General features: G+C 40.7%; 1 protein-coding gene across 1 annotated transcript in view; it reads left to right on the forward strand.

Annotated features, from left to right (window-relative positions):
- Positions 1-26,455, forward strand: part of SPIDR (scaffold protein involved in DNA repair) — a gene marked incomplete at its 5' end in the record, with an annotated part of 358,863 nt that overhangs the window by 132,585 nt on the left and 199,823 nt on the right. The window contains one exon of the mRNA XM_079722236.1: positions 10,236-10,449. Within this exon, the coding sequence (XP_079578362.1) occupies positions 10,236-10,449 (214 nt within the window). The remainder of the gene's footprint in view (positions 1-10,235; positions 10,450-26,455) is intronic.

Consider the following 26,455-nt stretch of genomic DNA (forward strand, 5'->3'; position numbering starts at 1 on the left):
GGTGTGTTGGCCTGGCAGTGGGTATGTTCTTCTCTACAGATGCACGTGCACTTCTGCCCTTCTTCAGGATTGCTTAGAGGAGGGTGGGTATGAGTTCTAAATTCTAGAGGACTCTACTAACAATCCCCAATTAGTAATTTGCTATTTTGTAATTGGGTTCCTAAAATTTTTCTTATCACATTTATTTACTTTTCAGCTGATGTTAAATTTATAAAAATAGAGATATTTAACAGCCATATGACCTTTTTAAGGTACTTTTGGGGTTTTTTTTTGGCTGCATTGGGTCCTCGTCACTGCGTGTGGGCTTTCTCTAGTTGTGGCGAGTGGGGGCTACTCTTGATTGTGGTGCACAGGCTTCTCATTGCAGTGGCTTCTTTTGTTGCAGAGCATGGGCTCTAGGCGCGGAGGCATCAGTAGCTGCGGCACGTGGGCTCAGTAGTTGCAGTATGCAGGTTCTAGGGAATGTGGGCTCAGTAGTTGCAGTATGCAGGTTCTAGGGAATGTGGGCTTCAGTAGTTGTGGTTCACAAGCTCTAGAGCGCAGGTTCAGTAGTTGTGGCACACGGGCTTAGTTGCTCCGTGGCATGTGGGATCTTCCTGGACCAGCGTTGATATCAAACTCGTGTTCCCTGCATTGGCAGGCAGATTCTTAACCACTACGCCACCAGGGCAGTCCCATATGACCTTTTAAAAGTTGTTTTCAGTGTGATTTTTGGACACCATTTTAATCCTGTTTTCTGAGCCAAAAATATTACCTGCAGTACTATGAAATAAGGTTTTTAAATATGGAAGTTTTTTTAATAAAGAAGACCTTTCTTTGTACTCAGAGTGGAGGGGGCAGTTTGCACACTAGGTGGTCCCATACACACCACACCTTGGAAAAAAATTTTTTTTTTCTTTCTTTCTCTGTATAGCACAGGGAACTTTATTTATTTATTTATTTGCATCTTTATTGGGGTATGATTGCTTTACAATGGTGTGTTAATTTCTGCTGTATAGCAAAGTGAATCAGCTATACATGTACATATATCCCCATATCCCCTCCCTCTTGCATCTCCCTCCCGCCCTCCCTATCCCACCCCTCTAGGTGGTCACAAAGCACGGAGCTGATCTCCCTGTGCTATGCGGCTGCTTCCCGCTAGCTAGCTATTTTACATTTACACCTTGGGAAATTTAACGTGTTATAAGCCCCTGTCTCAGCTTGGGCAGCCATAACAAAGTACCACAGACTGGGAGGCTTAAACAGCAGACATTATTGCTTATAGGTCTAGAGGCTGGAATTCTGAGATCAGGGTGCCTGCATGATCTAGTTCTGGTGAGGGCTCTCTGGCTTATAGGCAGCTGCCATCTAGCTGTGTGCTCATGCAGGGAGAGAGCGAGAGAGAGAGGAAGAAAGAGAAATCCAGCTCCTTGGTGTCTCTTCTCATAGGGACACTAATTCTATCGAATCAGTGCCCCTGTCCTTACGACCTCATTTAACTGTAGTTTCTTCCTTAGAGGCCCCATCTCTAACTATAGGTACACTGGGGGGTTGGGGGGGCCTTCAGCATACGAATTTCGAGGGCCGAAAACATTCAGTCTATAACATTCTGCCCTTGGCCTTCCATAATTCATGTCGTCTCACATTCAAAATACATTCTTCTACCCCAACAGCCCCCAAAGCCTTACTCATCCCAGCATCAACTGTACAGTCCAAAGTTTCATCTAAATATCATCTAAATCAGATAATGGGTGAGACTCGAGGTCTGATTCATCCTGAAGCAAAATTCCTCAACAACTGTGAGCCTGTGAAACCCGACAAGTTATGTGCTTCCAAATACAGTGCTGGGTCAGGTACAGGGTAGACAATCCTGTTCCAAAAAGAAGAGATAGGAAGGAAGAAAGGGGTGATGTGTCCCAAGCAAGTCCAAAAACTACCAAGGGAATTTCTAGTAGATTTTAAGGCTCAAAGCCAATGCTCTTTGGTTCTGTGCTCTGGCCTCCAGGTCCACTGGAGGGCAGTGTCGCCCCAGCTCTCTTGGGCCTCACCCAAGGCTCTCTGCAGAGGCGCCACCCCAAGGCAGGGAGGGGCGGCCCTGCCCGCCCAAACCCTAGAGGCAGCCCTACCCTTTGAAACCCAGAGAACATATCAGCCCTGCCCTGGGCCTGTGGGCAGCCCTTATGATCTCTGGATTGCCTTTAGGGTCATCCTTCCCTTTTTTGAAGGATGATGCACATTAGCAGAATGGTTCTTTTGCCCTGTAGGAAGTCTAACAGCCTTTCTTCATTTCCTCTGGTTTCTGTCTCCTTCAGTTCAAACTGGCTTTGTTTCTGCTCCTATAATCACATAATCTCTTTATTGAGTGATAGTTTAGCTACACCTTTGGCATCCTCTTCCAAACATGCTCTTTCATTTTTTTGCAGTATGGACAGGCTGAGAATTTTATAAATCTTCCTTTTTGCAGAACAATTCCTTCTTCAGTCCCTCTGTTTTCTCTTGCATTTTATTGTAAGAAGTCAGGAGGACTCAGGCCACACCTTTAACATTTGCTTAGAAATCTCTTATAACTATCTAATCTCACGACTCACATGTTTCATCATCCATACAACACTAAAAAAATTCAGCCAAGCTCTTTGCCATTTTATAATAAAAATTGCTGTCTTAGTTTGGGCTGCTGTAATAAAAATACCATAGACTGGGTGACTTAAACAACAGACATTTATTTCTAATAGTTCTGGAGGCTGGGAAGTCCAAATCCAAGGTACCAGTTGATTTGGTTCCTGGTGAGAGCCTCTTCCTAATTTGTAGACGGCTGCCTTCTGTGTCCTCACATGCTAACAGAGAGATCCTCTCTCTTGTGTCTCTTCTTATAAGGGCACTAACCCCATTCATGAGGGTACCACCTTCTTGGCCTAATTATCTCCAAACGGCCCTACCTCCAGACACAGTCAAATTAGGGATTAGGGTCTCAATATATAGATTTGGGGGGGGACATAAACATTCAGTCCATAGCAATCACCTTTCCTCCAGTATCCAATAACTTGTTCCTCATTTCCGTTTGATACCTCACCAGAATCACCTTTAACATCCATATTTCTAGCAAGCACCCCCCAAACTCCTCCAGCCTCTGCCCATTACCCAGTTACAAAGCTGCTTCCACATTTTCAGTATTTATTATAGCAGCATCCCACTTCATGGTACCAAAATCTGTCTTATTTGGCTTGGGCTGCCATAACAAATTACCATTGATGCGGGGCTTAAACAACAGACATTTATTTTCTCACAGTTCTAGAGGTTGGAAGTTCAAGATTGAGGTGCCACCATTGTCAGTTTCTAGTGAGAGCCCTCTTCCTGGCTTTTAGGCAGCAGCCATCTGGATGTGTGCTCACATGGCCTTTCTTCTGTGCTCAGCAGAGAGATATAGGCATCTCTTGGTGTCTCTTCCTCTAAGGATACTCGCTAATCCTGTCAGGTCAGGGCCCCACCCTGGTGACCTCATTCAGCCTTAATTACTTTCTTGGAGGCTCCATCTCCAAATACAGCCACACTGTGTGGTTAGGGGTTCAACATATGGATTTAGGGGGGATACAAACATTTGGTCCAGAGTACTCCCTCTTCTCTGGTTTTGTATGAACTTTGCTTAGGGATCTATTGCCTTCCTGGAGCCTTTGTATGCTTTTTCCTTACTTGGATTTCTTAAAAAATGGGACCTTCTATTGCCCATTCACCCTCTACGGAGCAATACAAGCTACCCCTGCAGAACAAGTCATGGTGACATGCCTGGTGGTAGCACTGTGACACTGTGACCCCAGGTGGCTGCTCTGCTGAATTCTGTTTGTTCTCATTGCTGGGGACTGTGATGAACATTACAGCCTCCTGGTTAGTATTATCTAGTCTATTTTTTTTTAAGAGTTGGGTTTCGGATTTCTGTTTCATGCTTAGAATTATTGTGGCTTTTGGCAGAGAATATTTTAAACTGGGTGAAAAGGCCAAAAAAAAAAATGTAGAATCAAGAAGTGAAAGCACAATTGTTTACAGTTCAGTAAGCAGTTGTGGTTAAGAAATGTGTCTGTTCATCATTGCCAGATGACTTAAAATTTTATGGGGGAGCATAAATTTTAAACAAAGAGTGCTTTTACAGGCTAAAGATGTAAATTTCTTCAGAATTTAGTTTTTAGGTATTATAATCTAGACCTCCTGCTTAGAGCTTTATGAATTTTATTGTGAAATTATCTGTGAAATGAATCTCCTGGCAGCTTACAACATTTACTCAGAAACTAAAATTTTGATGTACCAAGCATTAATAATAATTTAATAATGCAGTTAATTAGAGAGTCACTACTTGAATACTCACAGGCACATAATATTGCTGGGTGTTTGGGATCATTGGTAAAATTAAGCATAGTTATAACCTTTCAAAAGAAAAGATAGTATAATTGTGTAAAAGTAAGTACAATTCAACTTTCAGTGCATAGTAATGAAAAAAAAACCCAGTGGTACAATACAGTGAATAGAAAAAACATCATTTGGATTTGATTTTGCACTGTATTGTTTATTTTTCTTTTTGGAGCGTCACTTGAATTACAGTTTAATTTGCATCCTTTGGGTAAATATCAGAACCAATTGAGGTGAGGGAGGTAGGTCAAAACCATCTTGGTTGGCAGTGAAATCAAGAACAGAAAAATAGTCCCCAAAATTTTTTACATCAGTTTGTATTATTCGAGTTCATTCAGCTCATATATATTTTATTGGTATTTATCCAAGTACAGCACAGAGTTCATGATTTAATAGACGAAATTATTCATTTTATGTGTTAAAATCTTGGTACAGTGGTACAGTGATGACATAAAGGAGAGTGATAAACCCTGCTGAATGGAAAAGGAGAATTGTGGTTAGAGAATTTACCTGGGAGATGGTGATGAAATGCTTTCTTAAAGTATGGGTATAGAAACAATTTAAGGATACTTGAGTAGAGCTGTGGAATTTGAGGGTAGAGCAGTGAGAAGTAACTGGTAACAAAGGCGTTTCTAAACAGTGGACAGTTGTCTGGATTACTCAGTGGTTGGCGCCTGAAGGATTCAGGAACAGAGGTGGCTGTCGTTAAATTTACATGTACAGAGGGTCACTCTGGAGGGCCTTGTGTTAGGGCAGAGTAGTCAGGTACCAGCCTGGGGGGGTCAGTTAGGGCCAGGCTGTTGTAATAACTAAGAGGTATCTCAGCCTTAATAAATCCAACACTGATATCATGACACCACTGTTACCCCTGTCCCACGCCCCTAACACACACACACACACACACACACACACACACACACACACACACACACACTCTCTCTCTCTCTCTCTCTCTCTCTCTCTCTCTCTCTCTCTCTCTCTCTCCCCTCTGTCTGGACAGGAAGCAGGTGAACTTTAAACTCCCCTGATCTCCATCCCTGACCCTTGCTATTCCTACTCCAATATGTGTGTGTGTGTGTGTGTGTGTGTGTGTGTGTGTGTGTACACGTACATGATGGGTGAGGACTGAGGAAAAAAGTATTGGTGGGCACCTGTTGATGATTTGGCCTGAAGAAGAGAAAAAGTACCAGTTTCAGAGAATAGTAGGACATATATATATATATATATATATTTTTTTTTTTTTTTTTTTTTGCGGTACGCGGGCTTCTCACTGCTATGGCCTCTCCCGTTGCGGAGCACAGGCTCCGGACGCACAGGCTCAGCGGCCATGGCTCACGGGCCCAGCCGCTCCGCGGCATATGGGATCTTCCCGGACTGGGGCACGAACCCACGTCCCCTGCATCGGCAGGCGGACTCTCAACCACTGCGTCACCAGGGAAGCCCAGGACATGTATTTTAAATCAATACACTTTATGGATTAGCCTGTTAGAATATCTATGAAGATTAAGAGAGTAATAATACAGGGAGGATCCCAAATTACTCTGTGGTCATCGTTTGGATAATGAAGTGGAACAACTTAAAGTTAGTGCAACAATTATGTTATGAAAAGTATTTCATGATAAAAAAATTACAGATGTTTCTGTCTCTATAGGAGGATGATTTCAGTATTTCTCCCCCCGTACTAACTTGCTTCAACCAGTACTTTCTTTTATAGTTTTTGTTAATTTCTTGTATAGTATTTTTTTGTGTAAGTATTCGTGAATGTTTTCCTCACAATATATATTAATTCATCAGCATAACCCACTGAGGAGGACTGGAGTTAACATGCATATAAATGGACCCTAGCCACCTGTATATTTCAAATAAGTCATTTAAGCCAGGAATCAAAAATATATTTTGTTTTTATATTACTTGCTCGATTCTTTTGTGGCCTCTTGCTCATTTAAAATCAGACTTTTTTTTTAGAGTAGTTTGCTGATAAAATAAATCACTCACTCATTCATGCATTCATTCATCAAATGTTAGGCTTTAAGTTAACTATTTGCCATTTTAACTACAGAGTGTTTCATCTGCTTGGCATATGTATGGATAGAAATTACTAGATCCTGTGGTGTATTTCCTCTGTGAATCGTCTGTTCCTGTGTCTTAACCACTTTGGTGCTGTGTTGATATCTGTGCTTTCCATTTGGTCTTCGGGGCACTTCTTCCTCAGCGTTTGGTTTCTGTCAAATTATACTCTTCCTTTTCAGTGTTGAAATCCTGACTGCCCAGCCAGCGAGAAGCCTCACTTGAGTCCATTTCTCAACCTGGTGTGCTTTTTCATTTTTTTTTTTTTTTTAACATTTAAACAAGTCCGATGTTTTAGCATAATAAAATAGAGAAAAAAAAGCATCCTCAGTTTCCTGTCTTTAAGTGCCATTTACCCTAGAGACACTGCAAGTATAGGACTTGTGAGAATACTCCGTTTTGAGCATAAAATCTGCCAGTAATCCTCTCTAACCTTAAGAAAGTCATATGAGCAACTAACTTGTTCAGTTTTCTTATTTGTCAAAAAGGGAGATTAATATCTTCCTTACCTATTTCATAGGGTTATTGTGGATCAAGTACCATAATAGATTTGAAAATGCCTTGAAAAGTTGGTATTGTGACAGTGACTGATGACAGTGGCAGCCATTATTGTATGGGTGACAGACCAGGCCCTGCCTGCACTGTAGGCTTTCTGTTCTCTCAGTGTTTGCAGTGTTCTTGACTATAGCTGATACTATCTCCATTTAAAAAGGAGGATACTTGTAAGTGTAGGTAAGGTATTTGAGGATTTCAGAGGGAAGGAATAGTTGCCTCTGGCTGAGATTCGGGAGACACTTCCTTGACAACATTAAACTTTGGCTGAGTCTCACAGCATTTATGGAAAACGTTGCCCCACTGTCACAGAATGGCCTTTTATGTTTCCTCCATCTAACTGCAAAACAGCCTTCTTCGTTTGTAAAACCATTATCTCTTGTGCTCAGATTGAAAGCTTGCATTGAATGCGTAACTTGTCTTGGGTTGTCCCAGGCTCTTTCTCCCTCAGAGGAAGAGGAGATTACGCTGCTTACTTTGTGCAGGGAAGGCAGACCACTGGCTTCTCCTCAGGCCTTTGTGGGAGCACGTCCTGTGGGAGGGACTTCACGGTGCTTGGTGGAGAAGTGCTGTTTGCAGCCCTGTGTGCATCCAAGATAGCACTCCCAAACCTGTTTAGTCACCAAGCATGCTGTGGTGATGGTCAAATCATGGTTCATAGTTATTAGATATTGTCAGGCGTTCTCATAAAAATCTTCAAAGAAACTGCAGTCAGTAGCAGTGTGACTCATCATGGATATATAGGTATTTCTGTTGTAATACTATTTATGTGTTTCTGTAGTGTCTTGCCTTTTGTAAAATCTGTCAGGGTCTATGTGGACTGTAGGGTTGGGGGCAGACTGCTGAAAACCTATATCGCTTTTTAATTTTTTTTATTTGTATTTTTTTGTGGTACACGGGCCTCTCACTGTTATGGCCTCTCCCACTGCGGAGCACAGGCTCCGGATGCACAGGCCCAGCGGCCATGGCTCATGGGCCCAGCCGCTCCGCGGCATATGGGATCTTCCCGGACCGGGGCACGAACTCGTGTCCCCTGCATCGGCAGGTGGACTCTCAACCACTGCGCCACCAGGGAAGCCCCTATACCGCTTTTTAATCAGCCGCACATGACAGTAATTGGTTACCCAAAGGGAGAACGGTGCTGCCCAGTCACCACTGGCCGCTTGAACTCCAGCAGGACAGTGGGTGCTGGAGAGCACGGGCCATGGGGCTCTGGACAGTGGCTGCTGCCAGTGGCAGAGGATGGCGTTGGGGGTAACCCCTGAGTACAGGTAAAAGTTTTAAAAATTCCTAAAGTATGTCCAGAAATTTGCCTGTGGCTAGTGCAGTCCCTACCACTAGGGCTTTTCCCTTTGCTGCCAGTGAGCTGAACTCCGCCCACTGCATTGCTGCCCTGCCCAGGAAAAACGGGTGTGTTCACCGCAGTGACCCCCACATATCCTGACTTCTTTTCCTGTTCACCAGCTGAGGGTGAGCTACTTTTTATTAAAAAGACACCTGTCGCGGCAGAGCAGGCTGAGTCTTTGCTTCCTAGGCAGCGCTGTTCTTTCCAGTGTGTTTTACTCCCCATAGTGACCAGCCCAGCTGAGCCAGCACAGCTTAGGATGCGCTTGGTCACATCCTTCCCCATTCTGTTTCCTTCTTGCCTTAAGAAACAGTCTCACGATAGACACATACTTAGAAATCATAGTTCCAGATAGTACTCTGGGGAGATGCCATGACCTTGCTTCATACATGAACGCTTGCTGGTGGCACTCAGAGAGAGGAGGGCGTGGAAAACTTGGGGTCCAGGGGAAAATGACTAGAGAAAAGTGAAAGGGAGAAAGAAATGGAAACGAAATTAAACTATATAACTAAGGCGCTGGTACTGTTTAAATGTTAATTTTTATACTCACTGTTAACCAGTTAGCTAAAGTGGTAATGAAAGTCATATTGGTGTCTGTTATTAGCAAGGCACTGTGCCAGACACTTCGGTTTTATCTCATTTAATTCATTTATTTTTTTAACTAAAAAGCAGAGAGTAATAAAAAAAAGTGTATTTACTACCTAGAATTAATAACACATATTAATCTTCTGTCATTTTTGCTTCACATATTTTTATAACAAACAATACGGCAGATAAGTTTGAAATCCCCTGGGTTCCCTTCCTGAGTCACACTCCTCTTTCTCGCGTGATTCAACAGTTACAACGAGTTTTCTGTGTGTCCTGCTAGTCCATATTTATGTACTTGTATGACATATGTATCTGTAACAATATTTTATTGGTCTTTGTGTTTAAGAAAAATAACATTATGGGTGTTAGGCTGTACGTATCTGTTTACCCCTCTTGTATTTGAGATCTCTCCAAGCTGATATGTACAGATCAGGTCCATTCACATAAGCTTCTGTAGAGTGTCTCTTCCATGAACCCACCACAGTTTACCCATTGGCTATGGACTGGTGCTGCATTTCCTCCTCTTACAAACAACACTGAGATGTGCAGCCTTGTCCTGATCTCCTGGTGTATGTGACAGAGTTCCTGGGTACATAGCTGGGATTTCCGGGTTATAGGCTATGCACACTCTCAACTTTATTTATCTTATTTAATCTTAAAAATGTTAATCGAGGCAGGTGGCATGATCCCCAGTTTACACATGAGAAAAATGAGGTGTTGAAATGCTGTGTAACTTGGCCAACTTAATTAATAAGAGACCGAGTGATTGAATCCAGATCGAATTCCACCCATTTAAATCTAGAGCCCTAGCTCCCATCAGTCCACAGAAATCCTCAACTTTGAATGTCCACGATCGTTAGAATACTTGCAGCCGGCCAGTCATACTGCATCATTTCAAAGTAGACAATCAAAGCAGGTAATGAGGTGGAGAGGACCCGGTCATACTGCTTTTGTTGTGATTTTTGAAAGGGTTCAAGTTTTGGAGTGAAAACATGCTTTGTGAAGTGATGGATCTGAGTTTTCCGTATGTGCAAGACTGTTTCTTTATGATAGAAAACTGTTTCTTATGTTGCTTAAAATGTATATATTAAATGCAGCATACAGGTTATATTGATTTAAAAAAAATATGTTATCATGAGCATGTTAGAGTCTGTATTTTACTTTGCAAAGTATCAATATATAGACCATTTTCTCCAGGTGAAGAAAGCTATCTGAAAGTGATTCTCTTTTTCGTGACAATTTTATTCACACTTGGACCATATGTCTTTTAGACTTCATTTTTGCTTTTGCTCTTTTCTTCACCTTCTAGGTATAAAATCTGGTATATTAACTGTGAAAATTCTAGAGCTTCATGAGGAATGCACCATCCAAGTTGCAATGTGTGAGCAGTTATCGGGGCTGCAGGCTGACAGCTCTTCTCAGGGTGGGGCCCCTGGGACTGGCCTGAAGGTTCTCTTTGCCAAGGAGACTGCACGCTGCCTCAGGGGACTTCCACAAGACATCATCCGTATCTACCCTCCCTGGTGAGTGCAGAGAACTGATCCCCACAGTCACCAACTGTGAGTTTGTCTCAAAAGACCTTTTTATCAGGAACATTTTTGTCACTTTATTATACAGTACTGCCAGGGGATGGAGCCAGGATTTGACATAGATTTTATGTAACAGAAGCTCTGAACTGTCTCTGATGGCTCGTTTGTACTTCTGGTAGCAAATTTTTGATAATTTGGCGCGGGTGGGGAGGTGGTGAGGGAGAAACAAGCACATCAAGATTCCTGCTTAAGTGGTGCGTTGTTATGAAATCTGGCTGTTTTTGTTTTTGTCTTTCTTAGAAATATAATTTTCGTAAGAGTAATTATGTGACAATAGGATAATACACATTAATTTAATACTTCTTTGCTAATTACTTTAGGGGGATAAAAATCACGAATTAAGACATAATAGGGTTTGATCTTCAGGGGCATAAGTGGTCATTAGTGGATCAGAAATTATTTTTGAGGATACCATGTTTGTTTTCTTCTGCATATAGGGTATTAATTTTTACCACCAAAAGAAGAGGGAAGGTTTGAGCAGACTTGTTTTAAGGGCTGTTAATTTTATTGACAGTTTTTAAGTTTCATTCATCTGTTAAATTCTTAGGTTTGAATTCAACTTAAAGATCTTTAAGTTAAACTTCCTCCCCAGAGGAGGGATCTTTTCATTGTGTCCATAGTGAGTGATCACCAGTCTCTAATTAAATTCTTCCACAAACAGGCTGAGGATATCAGAGGGTAACTTGCATTACTTTATTTTATTTAAATTTCTAATACATTTTAAAATTGAACAATATAATATACATATAGACTCATACACAGATTATAAGTATACATTTCATCAAGTCATCACAAAGTGAATACATTTCTGTCCAGTCCAAGAAATAGAATGCAGTCCATACCTGAGACTGCAACGCTCTCCCCTTTCCTTCCTCTCCCTCCTGCTCCGGGTGACCATGATCCTGACTTCTGATGCAGTAAACATCTTTGAATGTGGGTTTTGTGCTTCTCAATATATTGTTACCATAATAACTTGTAAAGCTTATAGCTGTTTCCACTGCTGACAGTTTCTCAGCAGTCACGTCAATACCACCGTCAACATTTTTACGACTGCACATTATAATTTCTTTACTCTTTCCATATTCTCAGCATATAGTATATATCCATTCTTTTGCTAACATAAATAACTGTTTAATAGATATTCATATATACATATTTACATATTTCAGATTATTTCTCAGTAGATTTTAGGAACTGTTTTAGTGGATTAAAGGATATACCTTTTTTTTTTTTTGCTTTTAATTAATTTTTATTGGAGTATATTTGCTTTACAATGTTGTGTTAGTTTCTACTGCACAGCAAAATGAATCAGCTATACATATACATATATCCCCTCCTTTTTGGATTTCCTTCCCATTTAGGTCACCACAGTGCGGTAAGTAGAGTTCCCTGTGCTATATAGTATATTCTCATTAGTTGTCTATTTTATACATAGCATCAATAGTGTGTATGGGTCAATCCCAAAGGGTATACATTTTGTTGTTGCTGTTGCTGCTGTGATTTCTTGATACAGTTAACTGTAAACCTCATAGTAGAGTACCTGCTGCTGGTCAAACTGAATACTTTCTCTTATATTTATTTACTGATGACAGCTTCTCTGTTGCAAATTGTTTTTCTTAACTTTTACTCATATATTCATTGGGGTCTGGGGGATATTCTTATCAATTCATATGTCTGTTTTGTGTAGTAAAACTTTTCTATTTATACAATTATGTTACTTATGATAGCAATTTTGTTTTTTCCTTCCTAATACTTATGCTTCTTTACCTGTTTCATTTCTTATTGCATTGGCTAGAACTTCCAAATCAAAACTTTTTCACTACTGTATTCCCAGTGACTAGAATAATGCTTGGCCTATGGTAGACATTCAGTAACTATATGATTAATGTTGAGTATCAGATAATCATCAAGATGTTGTCAGTCTTGTTATGTTCCCTGTTTGAATGAGAGGATGTATCAATGTATTTCATTGATTTGTACACTCACTAAGAAGCATTTTTTGATGTTTACTTACTGTATAATAAGCCTTGTGCTAAATAATGGGTAAACAGTATTCAAAATGAATGACAAATCATCTCTGCCATTAAGGGACTCACTTTATGGTGGAAGAGAAAGGTAAAATAAACATGTGATAAAGACTCTAGGAAGTATAATAATAGAGGTCTGTACAAAGGATGTGAGAGCAGTGAAGAGGTAAGCATGACTGATAGGTCGGTAGGGGAGAGAGAGTGTGTGTGTCTGTGTGTATGTGTACTGGGGAGAGAGCAGACTGAGGTAGCTTCCTGGAGTTGCTGATTCTGTATCTAAGTTATGAAGGCTAAGTTGGAAAGAACCAAAGAAGGGGCTGTGAGGGCATTTGCAGTAGAGGAGGCTGAATTAGCAAAGAACAAGAGGCCAGAGTGGCATGGTGTATGCAGGAATATACATAGTGCATATGGATGAAGGGGAATTCCGCAGCAGGAGTGGCAGCAAGTGAGGATGCAGAACATGTGTACAATGTTAAAGAGCTGGTGTGTTAAATCCTCCCTGCTGTCTAGGAAAGGAAGGATGTGATCTTACCCACAGTTTGAAATTTGTGCAGGATAACTTAGAACGAGGCCAGAGTAAAGGCATCCGGGAGACTTTGGGAGTAGCTCAAGTCTGAGGGAAGATGATGACTTGGACTAGGATGGTAAACAGTAGATTCAGTATGTATCTCAGAGTTGGCAGCAACAGGATGTGCTGATGGATTTGATGTGGTTTGTGAAGGAAAGACAAGAAACAAGATTCCTCTGAGTTTCTGGCTTGAGGAAACAAGTGACTTAGGGCACCATGTAGTAAAATGGGGAGACTTGGGGCAGATTTTGATGACACAGTCAGCAGTACCTTCTTGACACCAGCAATACCTAAAGCCTTGAGTAAACACAAGAGAGACTGTGATGCCCAAAGAGAAACTGTCAGCTGGTCTGGTTTTCAGTGTAACCCACATGTGGTAAGTGCCGAGGTAGAGCCCTCAGGCTTGTTCACAGCTGCTTTTGTTCCTGCTCCATCTTTTTATTTATTTATTTATTTTTATTTTTGCGGTACGCGGGCCTCCCACCGCTGCGGCCTCTCCCGCTGCGGAGCACAGGCTCCGGACGCGCAGGCCCAGCGGACATGGCTCGTGGGCCCAGCCGCTCCGTGCCATGTGGGATCTTCCCGGACTGGGGCACGAACCCGCGTCCCCTGCATCGGCAGGCGGACTCTCAACCACTGCGCCACCAGGGAAGCCCCCTGCTCCATCTTTGCCACCTGGGATTCTGTGAAATGAAGGAATTGCTAGGAGTAAAGCAGTGCTATAGGTGGAAGGTTTGTTTATAGGGTGAGATTATCTTCCTGTTATGACAGCCAGTCTTTTCCCACCAAAATTACAGTGTCTTCAGAGGAAATAAATAGAAAAGAAAACTAATGCAGTGTGAAAATGAAAAAATGAGCACCATGATGGTAATCTGGATAATCTGAAAAACTAGAGGGAGGAAGAGAAGGAAATCTATCATTCATGCTTACATGAGAAAGAAGAAAAAGCAGATGTCAGCTCTTGCTCCTTGGGGCACTTTTCCTTAGGGTCTTCATAGGAACATGACCAAAAGGCTTTGTGCTTAAATAACTTTGGAAAAGGCTGGTTAAATGTGTACTAGTTATTGTATTATAGGAGTGCTTAGAGTATCTAATCTGAAAGTGTGCATTATGATTTACAATAGAGGGAAGCAGAAGAAGAGGGGAACATACAAACAAGTGACCACTGTCTTCCTAGTCTAAGAAAGTGGATCAAGAGGGCAGCTAAGGAGAGTGGTGTCTCAAAACATAGCAGAGCAGGGAGTTCCAGGAACCCATACCTCCACCTAAACAGCTGCTGCACAGGCAGGAACCATGTGAAGTAATGACTTTAGAATTCTATGGAGTTGAACATTTGTGGTCTAGGGAAGATTTTGGTAAAGAATACAGGGAGGGGGAAGGGTAAGCTGGGACGAAGTGAAAGAGTGGCATGGACATATATACACTACCAAATGTAAAATAGCTAGTGGGAAGCAGCCGCATAGCACAGGGAGATCAGCTTGGTGCTTTGTGACCACCTAGAGGGGTGGGGACAGGGAGGGTGGGAGAGAGATGTAAGAGGGGGAGGGGATATGGGGATATATGTATACGTATAGCTGATTTACTTTGTTATAAAGCAGAAACTAACACACCATTGTAAAGCAGTTATACTCTAATAAAGATGTTAAAAAAAATGGGGAATTTCAGCTGCTGCTAGCAGCTACTGTCCCACATCACCCATCCCCACAATCCTGGTGCAGAATGCTAGAGCCAGGGTGGGCAGTATATCAGGGTTTGTACTGATTGCTGAATGAAGCTTTGATCACTGAGGCTCTGGCACAGAGACTAGTGGCCATTTTTCCAGCCCCTTCACAGGCTGAAGTGGTTTCCAGGAGAGTTAAAGAGACAGTACATGTCTACCTCCCTGCTGTTTGGAACCAAACATTTAAGTGAATCTTTGTCAGGTCTAGCTGATGACACAGACAATGAAACAAAAATACCACTTTGCTACACAAGACAAGGAGCACACAACTTACAAAATTGTATGGAAAATTCATAAATGGATGAATCCAGCTCTCAGTAAGTTAAGCTTCAGCAGTCCCTGTGGAATGGAAGAATTAAATTCCCAGAGTTACCCCAAAATAATACTGAAATGTCCAATTTTCAACAAAAATTACAAAATATACAAAGAAACAGGGAAGAATTGGTGCATTCACAGGAAAAAAAAATTGACATTGCTGAGGAAGCCCAGACATTGGAATTATTAGTCAGACATGTGAAATCAACTGTCTTAAATATTTCCAGTGAGTTAAAGGTTTACTATAGGTTAAAAACTAAACGAAATCAGGAAAATAATATGTGAGCAAAATGAAAATATCAGTAAAGATAGAGAAATCATAAAAAGCAAAGAGAAATTCTGGAGCTGAAGAGTACTGGGTTGGCCAAAAAGTTTGTTCAGTTTTTTTCCGTAAGATGGCTCTAGTAGCGCTTAGTTGTCTTTTAACTTCATTCAAAGCAATTTTGTTAGACTGTATGGTGATAGCTGTCATATCAGCGCATTTAAAAAAAAAACTTACCAAAATTGGTGAGTTTTTGTGTAGCCATTTTAATATTGAAGATGGAGAAAAAAAGCAACATTTTTGGCATATTATGCTTTATTATTTCAAGAAAGGTAAAAACGCAAAAAAAGATTTGTGCAGTGTATGGAGAAGGTGCTGTGACTGATTGAACATGTCAAAGGTGGTTTGCGAAGTTTTGTGTTAGAGATTTCTCTCTGGATGATGCTCCGTGGTTGGGTAGACCAGTTGAAGTTGACAGTGATCAAATCAAGACATCAGTTGAGAACAATCAAAGTTATACCACGCAGGAGACAGCCAACGTACTCAAAATATCCAAATCAAGTGTTGAAAATCATTTGTACCAGCTTGGTTATGTTAGTCACTTTGATGTTTGGGTTCCACATAAGTTAAACGAAATAAAACATTCTTGACCATATTTCCACATGCGATTCTCTACTGAAACGTAAGGAAAACGTTCCATTTTTAAAATAAATAGTGACAGGCAAAGAAAAGTGGATACTGTACAATAATGTGGAACGGAAGAGATAGTGGGGCAAGTGAAATGAACCACCACCAGCCACGCCAAAGCCTGGTCTTCATCCAAAGAAGGTGGTTTTGCTTATGTGGTGGGATTGGAAGGGAGTCCTCTATTATGAGCTCCTTCTGGAAAACCAAACAATTAATTCCAACGAGTACTGCTCCCAATGAGGCCGACTGAAAGCAGCACTCGACAAAAAGTGTCTGGAATTAGTCAACAGAAAATGCATAATCTTCCATCAGGATAACGCAAAACCTCATGTTTCTTTGATGACCAGGCAAAAACTGTTACAGCTTTGCTGGGCAGCTCTGATTTATCCACTGTATCCCCCAGACATTGCACCTTCGGATTTCCATTTATTTTAGTCTTCACAAAATTCTCTTAATGGAAGAAATTTCGATTCCCTGGAAGACTGTAAAAGGCACCTGGAACAGTTCTTTGCTCAAAAAGATAAAAAAGTTTTGGGAGGATGGAATTTGAAGTTGCCTGAAAAATGACAGAAGGTAGTGGAACAAAATGGTGAATACATTGTTAAATAAAGTTCTTGGTGAAAATGAAAAAATGTATCTTTTACTTTTACTTAAAAACCAAAGGAACTTTTTGGCCAACCCAAATACAATAACTTAAATTTTAAAACTCACTAGAGAGGTTCTACAACAGATTTAAACAAGTGAAACAAAAGATAAGTGAACTTGAAGACAAGACAATTGAACTTATATAGTCTGAGGAACAGAAAGAAAAATGAAAAGACCCTGAGAGACCTGTGGGATATGTCTGTCAAATAGAGAAACATGTGCATTATAGGAGTACTAGAAGAAGAGAGGAAACATCAGAAAAAATATTTGAAAAATAATGGGTGAAACCCCCCTCCCCAGATCTGATGAAAGACATAAATACATGTATCCAGGGAGGTAAGTGATCTCCAAACACAATAAAATAAAAGAGATCCACACCAAGACATATTGTAGTGAAATTGTCAAAATCTAAAGACAAAAACTTTTGAAAGCAGAAATATAAAAGGAACTTGTCATGTACAAGGGATCCTCAATAATATTAAGAGCTGATATCTCATTGAAAACTGTGGGGTCATGGATGTGACTAGAGATGACCATATAAGTGAGGTTAAGTCAGAGAAAGACATACCAGATGATATCACTTATATGTGGAATCTAGAATATGGCACAAATGAACCTATTTACAAAACAAGCAAACTCACAGACATAGAGAACAGACTTGTGGTTACCAAGGGGGAGGCAGGGTGGGGGAGGGATGGACTGGGAGTTTGGGGTTAGTAGGTGCAAACTGTTACATACAGAATGGATAAACAGGGTCCTACTTTTTAGCACAGGGAACTGTATTCAATATCCTGTGATAAACCATAATGGAAAAGAATATAAAAAAGAATGTATATATGCGTATAACTGAGTCACTTTGTTGTACAGCAGAAATTAACACAGCATTGTAAGTCAACTAGACTTCAATAAAAAAGTAAGTAAAAAGTCTCATTTTGGGCTTCCCTGGTGGTGCAGTGGTTGAGAGTCCGCCTGCCGATGCAGGGGACACGGGTTCGTGCCCCAGTCCGGGAAGATCCCACATGCCGCAGAGCGGCTAGGCCTGTGAGCCATGGCCGCTGAGCCTGCGCGTCCGGAGCCTGTGCTCCGCGGCGGGAGAGGCCACAACGGTTAGAGGCCCGCGTACCGAAAGAAAAAAAAGTCTCATTTTAAATGGCATTTTATTGATGACTACTAATGCTGAGCCTATGCATACTGTGTTTTTGTATATCATCTTTGAGAATTCCTGGAATAATGCCCACTTATAGGTAATGTGTATCATTTTTATGTATTGTTGGAATTAATCTCCTAATATCTAGTTTAGAATTTTTGCATCTGTATGCATGAGAGAAATTGGCCTACACTGTCCTTTCTTGTAATGTCCCTATTGGTTTCAAAATTATTAGGGCCTTATAAAATAAATTGGGACATGTTTAAAACAAACAAACAAAAAACTGTGGGGTCAGAAAGCAGTTGATGACATATTTAAAACCAGAAAGGAAAAAAAAAAAAAAAACCAAACCTGTCAACCAAGAATTATCTCTCTGGTAAAACTACCCTTCAAGAATGAAAGAGAAATTAAGACATTTCCAGATATCAGTAGCTGAACGGCATTTATTACCAGTAGACCTACCTTAGGAGAAATACTAAAGGGAGTCCTTCAGGCTGAAACGAAAGGATACTAAACAGCAACTTGAGGACTTCCCTGGTGGTCCAGTGGTTAAGACTTTACCTTCCAATGCAGGGGGTGCGGGTTCGATCCCTGGTCAGAGAGCTATGATCCCACATGCCTCACAGCCAAAAACCAAAACATAAAACAGAAGCAATATTGTAACAAATTCAATAAAGACTTAAAAAAATTAAATGGTCCACATCAAAAAAAAAATCTAAAAAAAAAAAAAAAGAGGCAACTTGAACCCAAGAAAAAATGAAGAACATTGGGAAAAGTAACTACAAAGGTAAATATAAAAGGCAGTGTTATTGTATTTTTGGTATTGTTTGTTATGTTCTTTTTCTCCTCTATGATTTAAGAGAAATATTCATATACTTTATAAATCTGTGTTAATGAGAATACAATGTATAAAGATGTAATCTTGGTATTTTCCAAAATAGGTTGTTACACTTTTAAAATAGTAATTGTAATTCTAAGGTAAAAGTTAAGAAAATAACTCAAAAATGTAGACAAAGGGAAAAAATAATTAAAATATCACAATACCAAAAATAAACCCCACCTAAGTTAAAAAAAGAAAAGCAGTTATGAAGAAACTGAAGAACAAAAAGTAAAACATATAAGGCATACAGAAAACAATAGCTAAATGGTAGAAATAAAACCTTCCTTATCAGTAATCACATTAAATGTAAAACTATGAAACCAAACTATTAAAAGTTAGAGCCTAGCAGATTGGATTAAAAAAAAAAAAAAAAGAAAAAACCCAGGTTTTATCTATATGCTATCTACAAGAAACTCGATTTGGATATAGGTCACAAAGTGGTTGAAAGTAAAACAAACAAATATATATCTCATACAAATAGTAACTAAAAGAGAACCTGGGCTGATGTATTATTGTCAGGAAAAATAGATTTTAAATTAAAAAAAAAAGGTTATGAGAAATGAAGAAGGATATTATATGTTGGTAAAAGATTCAATATAAGATGTAACAATTCTAAACATACATGTACCTAACAAAGGAGCCCCCAAAATATATGAAGCAAAAATTGAAAGAATTGAAGGGAAAATTGTCAAATCTACAGTAAATAGTTGGAGACTTCAGTATCCCACTTTCAATGATGAACAGAATGAACAGAAGGTCAATAAGGAAATGGAAGACTTGAATGACACAATAAACCAATTAGACCTAACAAGTATGCAGAGAGCACTCTTATCGCAAAACAGCAAAATATATATTCTTCTTAACTGTGCATAGAATGTTCTCCAACTAAACCCAGATGTTAGGCCACAAAAGTTGTTACAGACTGAATTGTGTTCCCTTTAAATGCATATATTGAAGTTCTAACCCCCACCGTACCTCACAATGTGACTATACAGGAAGTCCCCTACATATGACGCGTTCGTAAGTCCAGTTTGTTTGTAAGTCCAACAAAGTTAGCCTAGGTATCCAAGTAACACAATCTGCTATATAGTACTGTACTTTAATAGGTTTATAATAGTTTTCACACAAATAACACATTAAAAAACGCAAAAAAGAAAAAACCTTTTTAATCTTACAGTACAGTACCTTGAAAAGTACAGTAGTACAGTACAACAGCTGGCATCCAGGGGCTGGCATCCAGTGAACAGGCAAGAAGAGTTACTGACTGGAGGAGGGAGAGGCGGTGAAAGATGGTAGAGCTGAAGGATCGTCAATAATAGGAGACAGAGGGCAACCTGCAGTGTCACTCAAGCCTGACATTGGTGGCACAGGTTCTGGTTCCTTGCTGGATTCAATTCTGTCTACCCCCTTGAAAAAACGGTCCAGTGATGTCTGGGTAGCAGCTCTTTTTTTCTCGTCACAGATGACATGGTAGCACTGGATTGCATTCTGAATGGCTGCTGTGACCTTCGTGTACCGTTCCACGTTCGGGTCCTGTGCCTCAAAAACCGACAGTGCCTCCTCAGATAAAGAAAATCCCCTTGCCGTTTCCTGCGTTGCAGATCTCTTCTTAGCACTACCAGCTGCCTCACCACTGCTTTTACGCTTGCTTCCGGACATCCTGGGTTGAAATAAAGATACTATACCCTATATAGTACTGTTACAGTAAGGCACGCAAAACCACAACCACTTGTAGAGGATGCACCCATATGACAGTGTACACCAGACACATGAACTAACTTACGTGATTGGACATGCAAATGCACATTAGCATCTTTGAAAGTTTGCAAACTTGAAGGTTCATGTGTAGGGCACTTACTGTACTAATTCCTTGCCCCTTTAGCTCTGTGATGTAGGCTAATTGTAAGTCCAGCCTTCAGGCAGCAACTGGAAAAGTCAGGATATTAGATATGCAGGGGCAAGCTCTTTGATTGCCATGATTCTCCTTTTCCACAGGTGTGACACAGAGCATTAATAGCTATCTCATTGGCTTGTTCAAGGAGATTATGAAAATGTCATGTGTAAGCACCCAGAAGGCTACCAATAAGTAGTAGCAGCTCAAGAAATGGTATCTGAGGTTGAACTGTAATGATTAAGTTGGAAACACCAGTCAGTGGCATCTGAGTTCCCCACTCGTTGCCTTCTGTTTCTCCTCTCTGTTAGGCACCTCACCCCTCACTTATCTTAACTGCCCATCCCTGGACAATCGCCTCTACCCCAGTACTTCTGATTCTCCACGTACCTAAGTCAGCAGTTCACATTTATTTGTTTATGTATTCTGTCTTGTCCAAAATGGATTTTAAGTGGCCTTAAAAGTATCAGGTTTCAATGAATATGGAAATCTACATGCAAGAGAATCAAGCAAGCAGTGGTAAAGGAGGAGACTTATTCAACACTGAGGCTTAAGGCTCTGCATGCAAACAGATCCAGTACACATAAAAAGTACTGCCACGTCTGGTAGCGATCCCTTAGAAAAGTGTTCTTAAAAGGAAAAGGACACAGCTGTAATATAGAAGTAAAACTAGAAAGTATAGCAAATATAATAACCAGTTGAGTGGGGATTCTTTCTCTTGACATCTGTTTGTGCAAGCTGCCAGCATAAGAGCTCAGTGCTACTCAGTGAGATTGTGGATTGTATAGTGTTTATCGGCTCTCTTATCTTGGGAATGTTTTGAGCATCTGTGAGCATAGTACCTAAATGAGTGAAATGGAGATAAAGATACCTCAAGGGGTATGTTAAACTTAATGAAACAGTGTGTCTGTTACTAGTGTCAGTAAGGTAGTCGCTCAGTGAATTTTAGCCGTTTATTCACATTAATTGCTAGAGCTTTCTACAACACAGATAATTTTTTAAAAAATCTGTTAGTGATATACTTAATGCAGGAGTACTTTTTAGGATATCTAGAGGAAAGCATAAAAGAGGAATAATTTTAAGCTAATCCTTGTTAACATTATTTCTTTTTGGCTGTCTCTTGATAAGTATTAGGTCACAATGAGTTTAAAGTTATGCTGCTGACATATTTTCATTCTTTGTTTCACTCAGAGGATATTTTTAGAGTGGCCAGTGCTGGGGATACGATCATGTCAGTACCATAACAGAGTTGCCATTGCAGTAGCGGTGACAGTCCTGTAAGCAGCCAGCCACAGCGTGGTGTGTGGGAGAACGTGCAGAGTCACAATCAGGAGCTCGGGGAGGCAGAGGGAGCCCTGAAACAGGCAGCCTCCGGACAGTAGAGCTGCGCACAGGTCTGAAGAGTGAGCAGGAGGGTCCGTCTGGCTAGGATTGGGGGCAGTGACTCGCCCGAGGAGCATGGAGGAGGCTGATTGTAGAGAGGAAGGTGTGTGGCTGTGGATGAAGCTAGCAGCATCTGGGCCCTGAAGGGCTTGTGCTGTGTGCCAGGTACAGACTTAGTCTGGAAATTAAAGGAGGTAGCGGAGCACTTAATTAGGCCTGCATTTGGAAAATTCACCAGAAATACTGCGAAGAATTAGTTGGAGCAGGGGTGGGGCACTGTGCCTACCGACATGCACACTTCTGAGGAGGTTCTTGCAGTGAGGAGGTGAAGGGCAGCGAAAGGGCTAGCCAGTCCAGACAGCAGCCGTGAGGAGAAGCAGCTGGGCCCTGAGAGTACCAGGAGAATGAGTGGAGGGGAAACAACTCTCTTAGCCTGGAAGTTTGGGTTTTCTAATCTCACAGACGGTAGCACCTGCACAAAGATAGAGAACAGGTGGGACAGACTCAGGATCGTCTCCGTTTCTGGTTAACAGAAATCAGCCAACTGCGTTAAGGTCAGGTGAGCTGAGGGTGATGCAAGTGGGGAGCCTGAGAGAGACGTGCGCCTGAACTGAGTGCTCACTCAGCTCCTCCCCTGCTGCTGTAACAAATTACTGTAGACTGGGTGGCTAATGAACAACAGAAATTCCTATTTCAAGAGTTCTGGGGGCTGGAAGTCCAGGTCAGGGCCTGGCAGATTCAGTGTCTGGTTAGGACTGTTCCCTGGTTCATCGATGGCCATCTTCTCCCTGTATCCTCACATGGCAGAAGGGGCTGGGGAGCTCTCTGGGGTCTCTTTAACAGGGCACTAATCTTATTTATGAGGGGTCCACTCTCATGACCTAATCACCTTGCAAAGATCTCACCTCCATCACTTTGGACATTAGGAGGCCATGTGTAAACTTGGGAGGGATACAAACATTCAGCCTACAGCGGCGCCACAGGCATACCTGCAGCAGAACCACGATTGCCCCAGAAAAGACATTCTGGGTGTACTCTCAACACACAGTCACTGTGGATGAAGTGCTTGAGGTTCTACCTGATAAAGTAGTAACATTTCTGAGTGTTACCAAGCACGTATTCCTCCATTAAAAAAGTGATCACAAAAAATACTCATAAAGTGGGATTGCAGTGTGACATCAGATGGACCCACCAAGATAAACTGGCTATAAAATGTACAACTGAATGATTTACCTAAGGTTATCAGCTGTAAGCCTGTTGAGTATGGGGAAATATTTACCAAATAAGACAACTTTGGTTTTTCAGTAATTGATCTGAAGCCACTTTTAATTAGCAGAGGCAGTAGCTCATCAAGGTCATTCCTAGCTTATGGTAATAAAATAATATGTAATTTGCTTTTGAATAGTTATTTCTATTTATTTTCATTAGTGCAACATTCATCTCATCCCAAAGTGGTATAAAGTCAGTGAGATAAAATTTTTAAAAGGATGTGGAACACAGTTTTGTTTTACGTTGCTAGAATGATCTGATCTGTTAGGAGACTGGTTTCTCCTGGCTTTGATGGCCACGTGGGTACAGCTTCTGTCACAGTGTCATAGACAGGTGTCTTTAATGAGCTCTGTAGCACATACCACAACTGACTGAGAGGAGGAAAAGCAATGAGAGCTGCAGTTGATGCTCTTGCTGAGATTTCTCCTCCCGGTGGTACAATTCTTGTGCTGAACAGTGACTAGAAAACAGCCTGAAACTGCCCTGCTCTTCCAGAGCAGGAATGTGAGGGGTCTAGGGCAGTTTGTCAGGAAGGAATTTGGTACAAATTGTAGCCGGAATTTTTAATAAGCTAATAGAATGTAACGTAGGGGAAGTAAGGTTTACCAATTTAAAAAATTGTGCTCAGGAACTGAGCAGCAGGTTTATTCCTAGGTATTTTATTCTTTTTGTTGCAGTGGTAAACGGGAGTGTTTCCTTAATTTCACTTTCAAATTTTTCATCATTAGTGTACAGGAATGCAAGAGATTTCTATGCATTAATTTTATATCCTGCAAGTTTACCAAATTCATTGATAAGCTCTAGTAGTTTTCTGGTGGCATCTTTAGGATTCTCTATGTATAGTATCATGTCATCTTCAAACAGTGACAGTTTTACTTCTTCTTTTCCAATTTGTATTCCTTTTATTTATTCTCTGATTGCCATGGCTAGGACTTCCAAACGATGTTGAATAATAATGATGAGAGTGGACATCCTTGTCTTGTTCCTGATCTTAGAGGAAGTGCTTTCAGTTTTTCACCATTGAGAATGATGTTTGCTGTGGGTTTGTCGTATATGGCCTTTATTATGTTGAGGTAGGTTCCCTCTATGCCCACTTTCTGGAGAGTTTTTTTATCGTAAATGGGTGTTGAATTTTGTCAGAAGCTTTTTCTGCATCTATTGAGATGATCATACGGTTTTTCTTCTTCAATTTGTTAATATGGTGTATCACATTGATTGATTTGCGTATGTTGAAGAATCCTTGCATCCCTGGGATAAATCCCACTTGATCGTGGTGTATGATCCTTTTAGTGTGTTGTTGGATTCTGTTTGCTAATATTTTGTTGAGGATTTTTAATTTTTTTTTTTTTTTTTTTTTTTTGTGGTACGCAGGCCTCTCACTGTTGTGGCCTCCCCCGTTAACGGAGCACAGGCTCCGGACGCACAGGCTCAGCGGCCATGGCTCACGGGCCCAGCCGCTCCGCGGCATGTGGGATCTTCCTGGACTGGGGCACGAACCCGTGTCCCCTGCATCGGCAGGCGGACTCTCAACCAGTGCGCCACCAGGGAAGCCCTTTGTTGAGGATTTTTGCATCCATATTCATCAGTGATATTGGTCTGTAATTTTCTTTTTTTGTAGTATCTTTGTCTGGTTTTGGTATCAGGGTGATGGTGGCCTCATAAAATGAGTTTGGGAGTGTTCCTTCCTCTGCACTTTTTTGGAAGAGTTTGAGAAGGATGGGTGTTAGCTCTTCTCTAAATGTTTGATAGAATTCACCTGTGAAGCCATCTGGTCCTGAGCTTTTGTTTGTTGGAAGATTTTTAATCACAGTTTCAGTTTTATTACTTGTGATTGGCCTGCTCATATTTTCTATTTCCTCCTGGTTCAGTCTTGGAAGGTTATACCTTTCTAAGAATTTGTCCATTTCTTCCAGGTTGTCCATTTTATTGGCATAGAGTTGCTTGTAGTAGTCTCTTACGATGCTTTGTATTTCTGCAGTGTCTGTTGTAACTTCTCCTTTTTCATTTCTAATTTTATTGATTTGAGTCCTCTCCCTCTTTTTCTTGATGGGTCTGGCTAATGGTTTATCAACTTTGTTTATCTTCTCAAAGAACCAGCTTTTAGTTTTATTGATCTTTGCTATTGTTTTCTTTGTTTCTATTTCATTTATTTCTGCTCTGATCTTTATGATTTCTTTCCTTCGCTAACTTTGAGTTTTGTTTGTTCTTCTTTCTCTAGTTCCTTTAGGTGTAAAGTTAGATTGTTTATTTGAGATTTTTCTTGTTTCTTGAGGTAGGCTTGTATAGCTATAAACTTCCCTCTTAGAACTGCTTTTGCTGCATCCCATAGGATTTGGATCGTCGTGTTTTCATTGTCATTTGTCTCTAGGTATTTTTGATTTCCTCTTCGATTTCTTCAGTGATCTCTTGGTTATTTAGTAACGTATTGTTTATCCTCCATGTGTTTGTGTTTTTTACGTTTTCTTCCCTGTAATTCATTTCTAATCTCATAGCATTGTGTTCAGAAAAGATGTCTGATATGATTTCAATTTTCTTAAACTTACTGATGAAAGAAATTAAAGATGATACCAACAGATGGAGAGATATACCATGTTCTTGGATTGGAAGAATCAATATTGTGAAAATGACTATAGTACCCAAAGCAATCTACAGATTCAGTGCAATCCCTATCAAATTACCAATGGCATTTTTTGTGGAACTAGAACAAAAAATCTTAAAACTTGTATGGAGACACAGAAGACCCCGAATAGCCAAAGCAGTCGAGGGAGAAAAACGGAGCTGGAGGAATCAGACTCCCTGACTTCAGAGTATACCACAAAGCTACAGTAATCAAGACAATATGGTACTGGCACAAAAACAGAAACATAGAATAATGGAACAAGATAGAAAGCCCAGAGATAAATCCACACACCTATGGTCAACTAATCTGTGACAAAGGAGGCAAGGATATACAATGGAGAAAAGACAGTCTCTTCACTAAGTGGTGCTGGGAAAACTGGACAGCTACATGTAAAAGAATGAAATTAGAACACTCCCTAACACCATACACAAAAATAAACTCAAAATGGATTAGAGACCTAAATGTAAGACCTGACACTATAAAACCCTTAGAGGAAAACATACGAAGAACACTCTTTGACATAAAT

Source organism: Hyperoodon ampullatus (genome assembly GCF_949752795.1).
Source record: "Hyperoodon ampullatus genome assembly, chromosome: 17".
Classification (NCBI taxonomy): Eukaryota; Metazoa; Chordata; class Mammalia; order Artiodactyla; family Ziphiidae; genus Hyperoodon; species Hyperoodon ampullatus.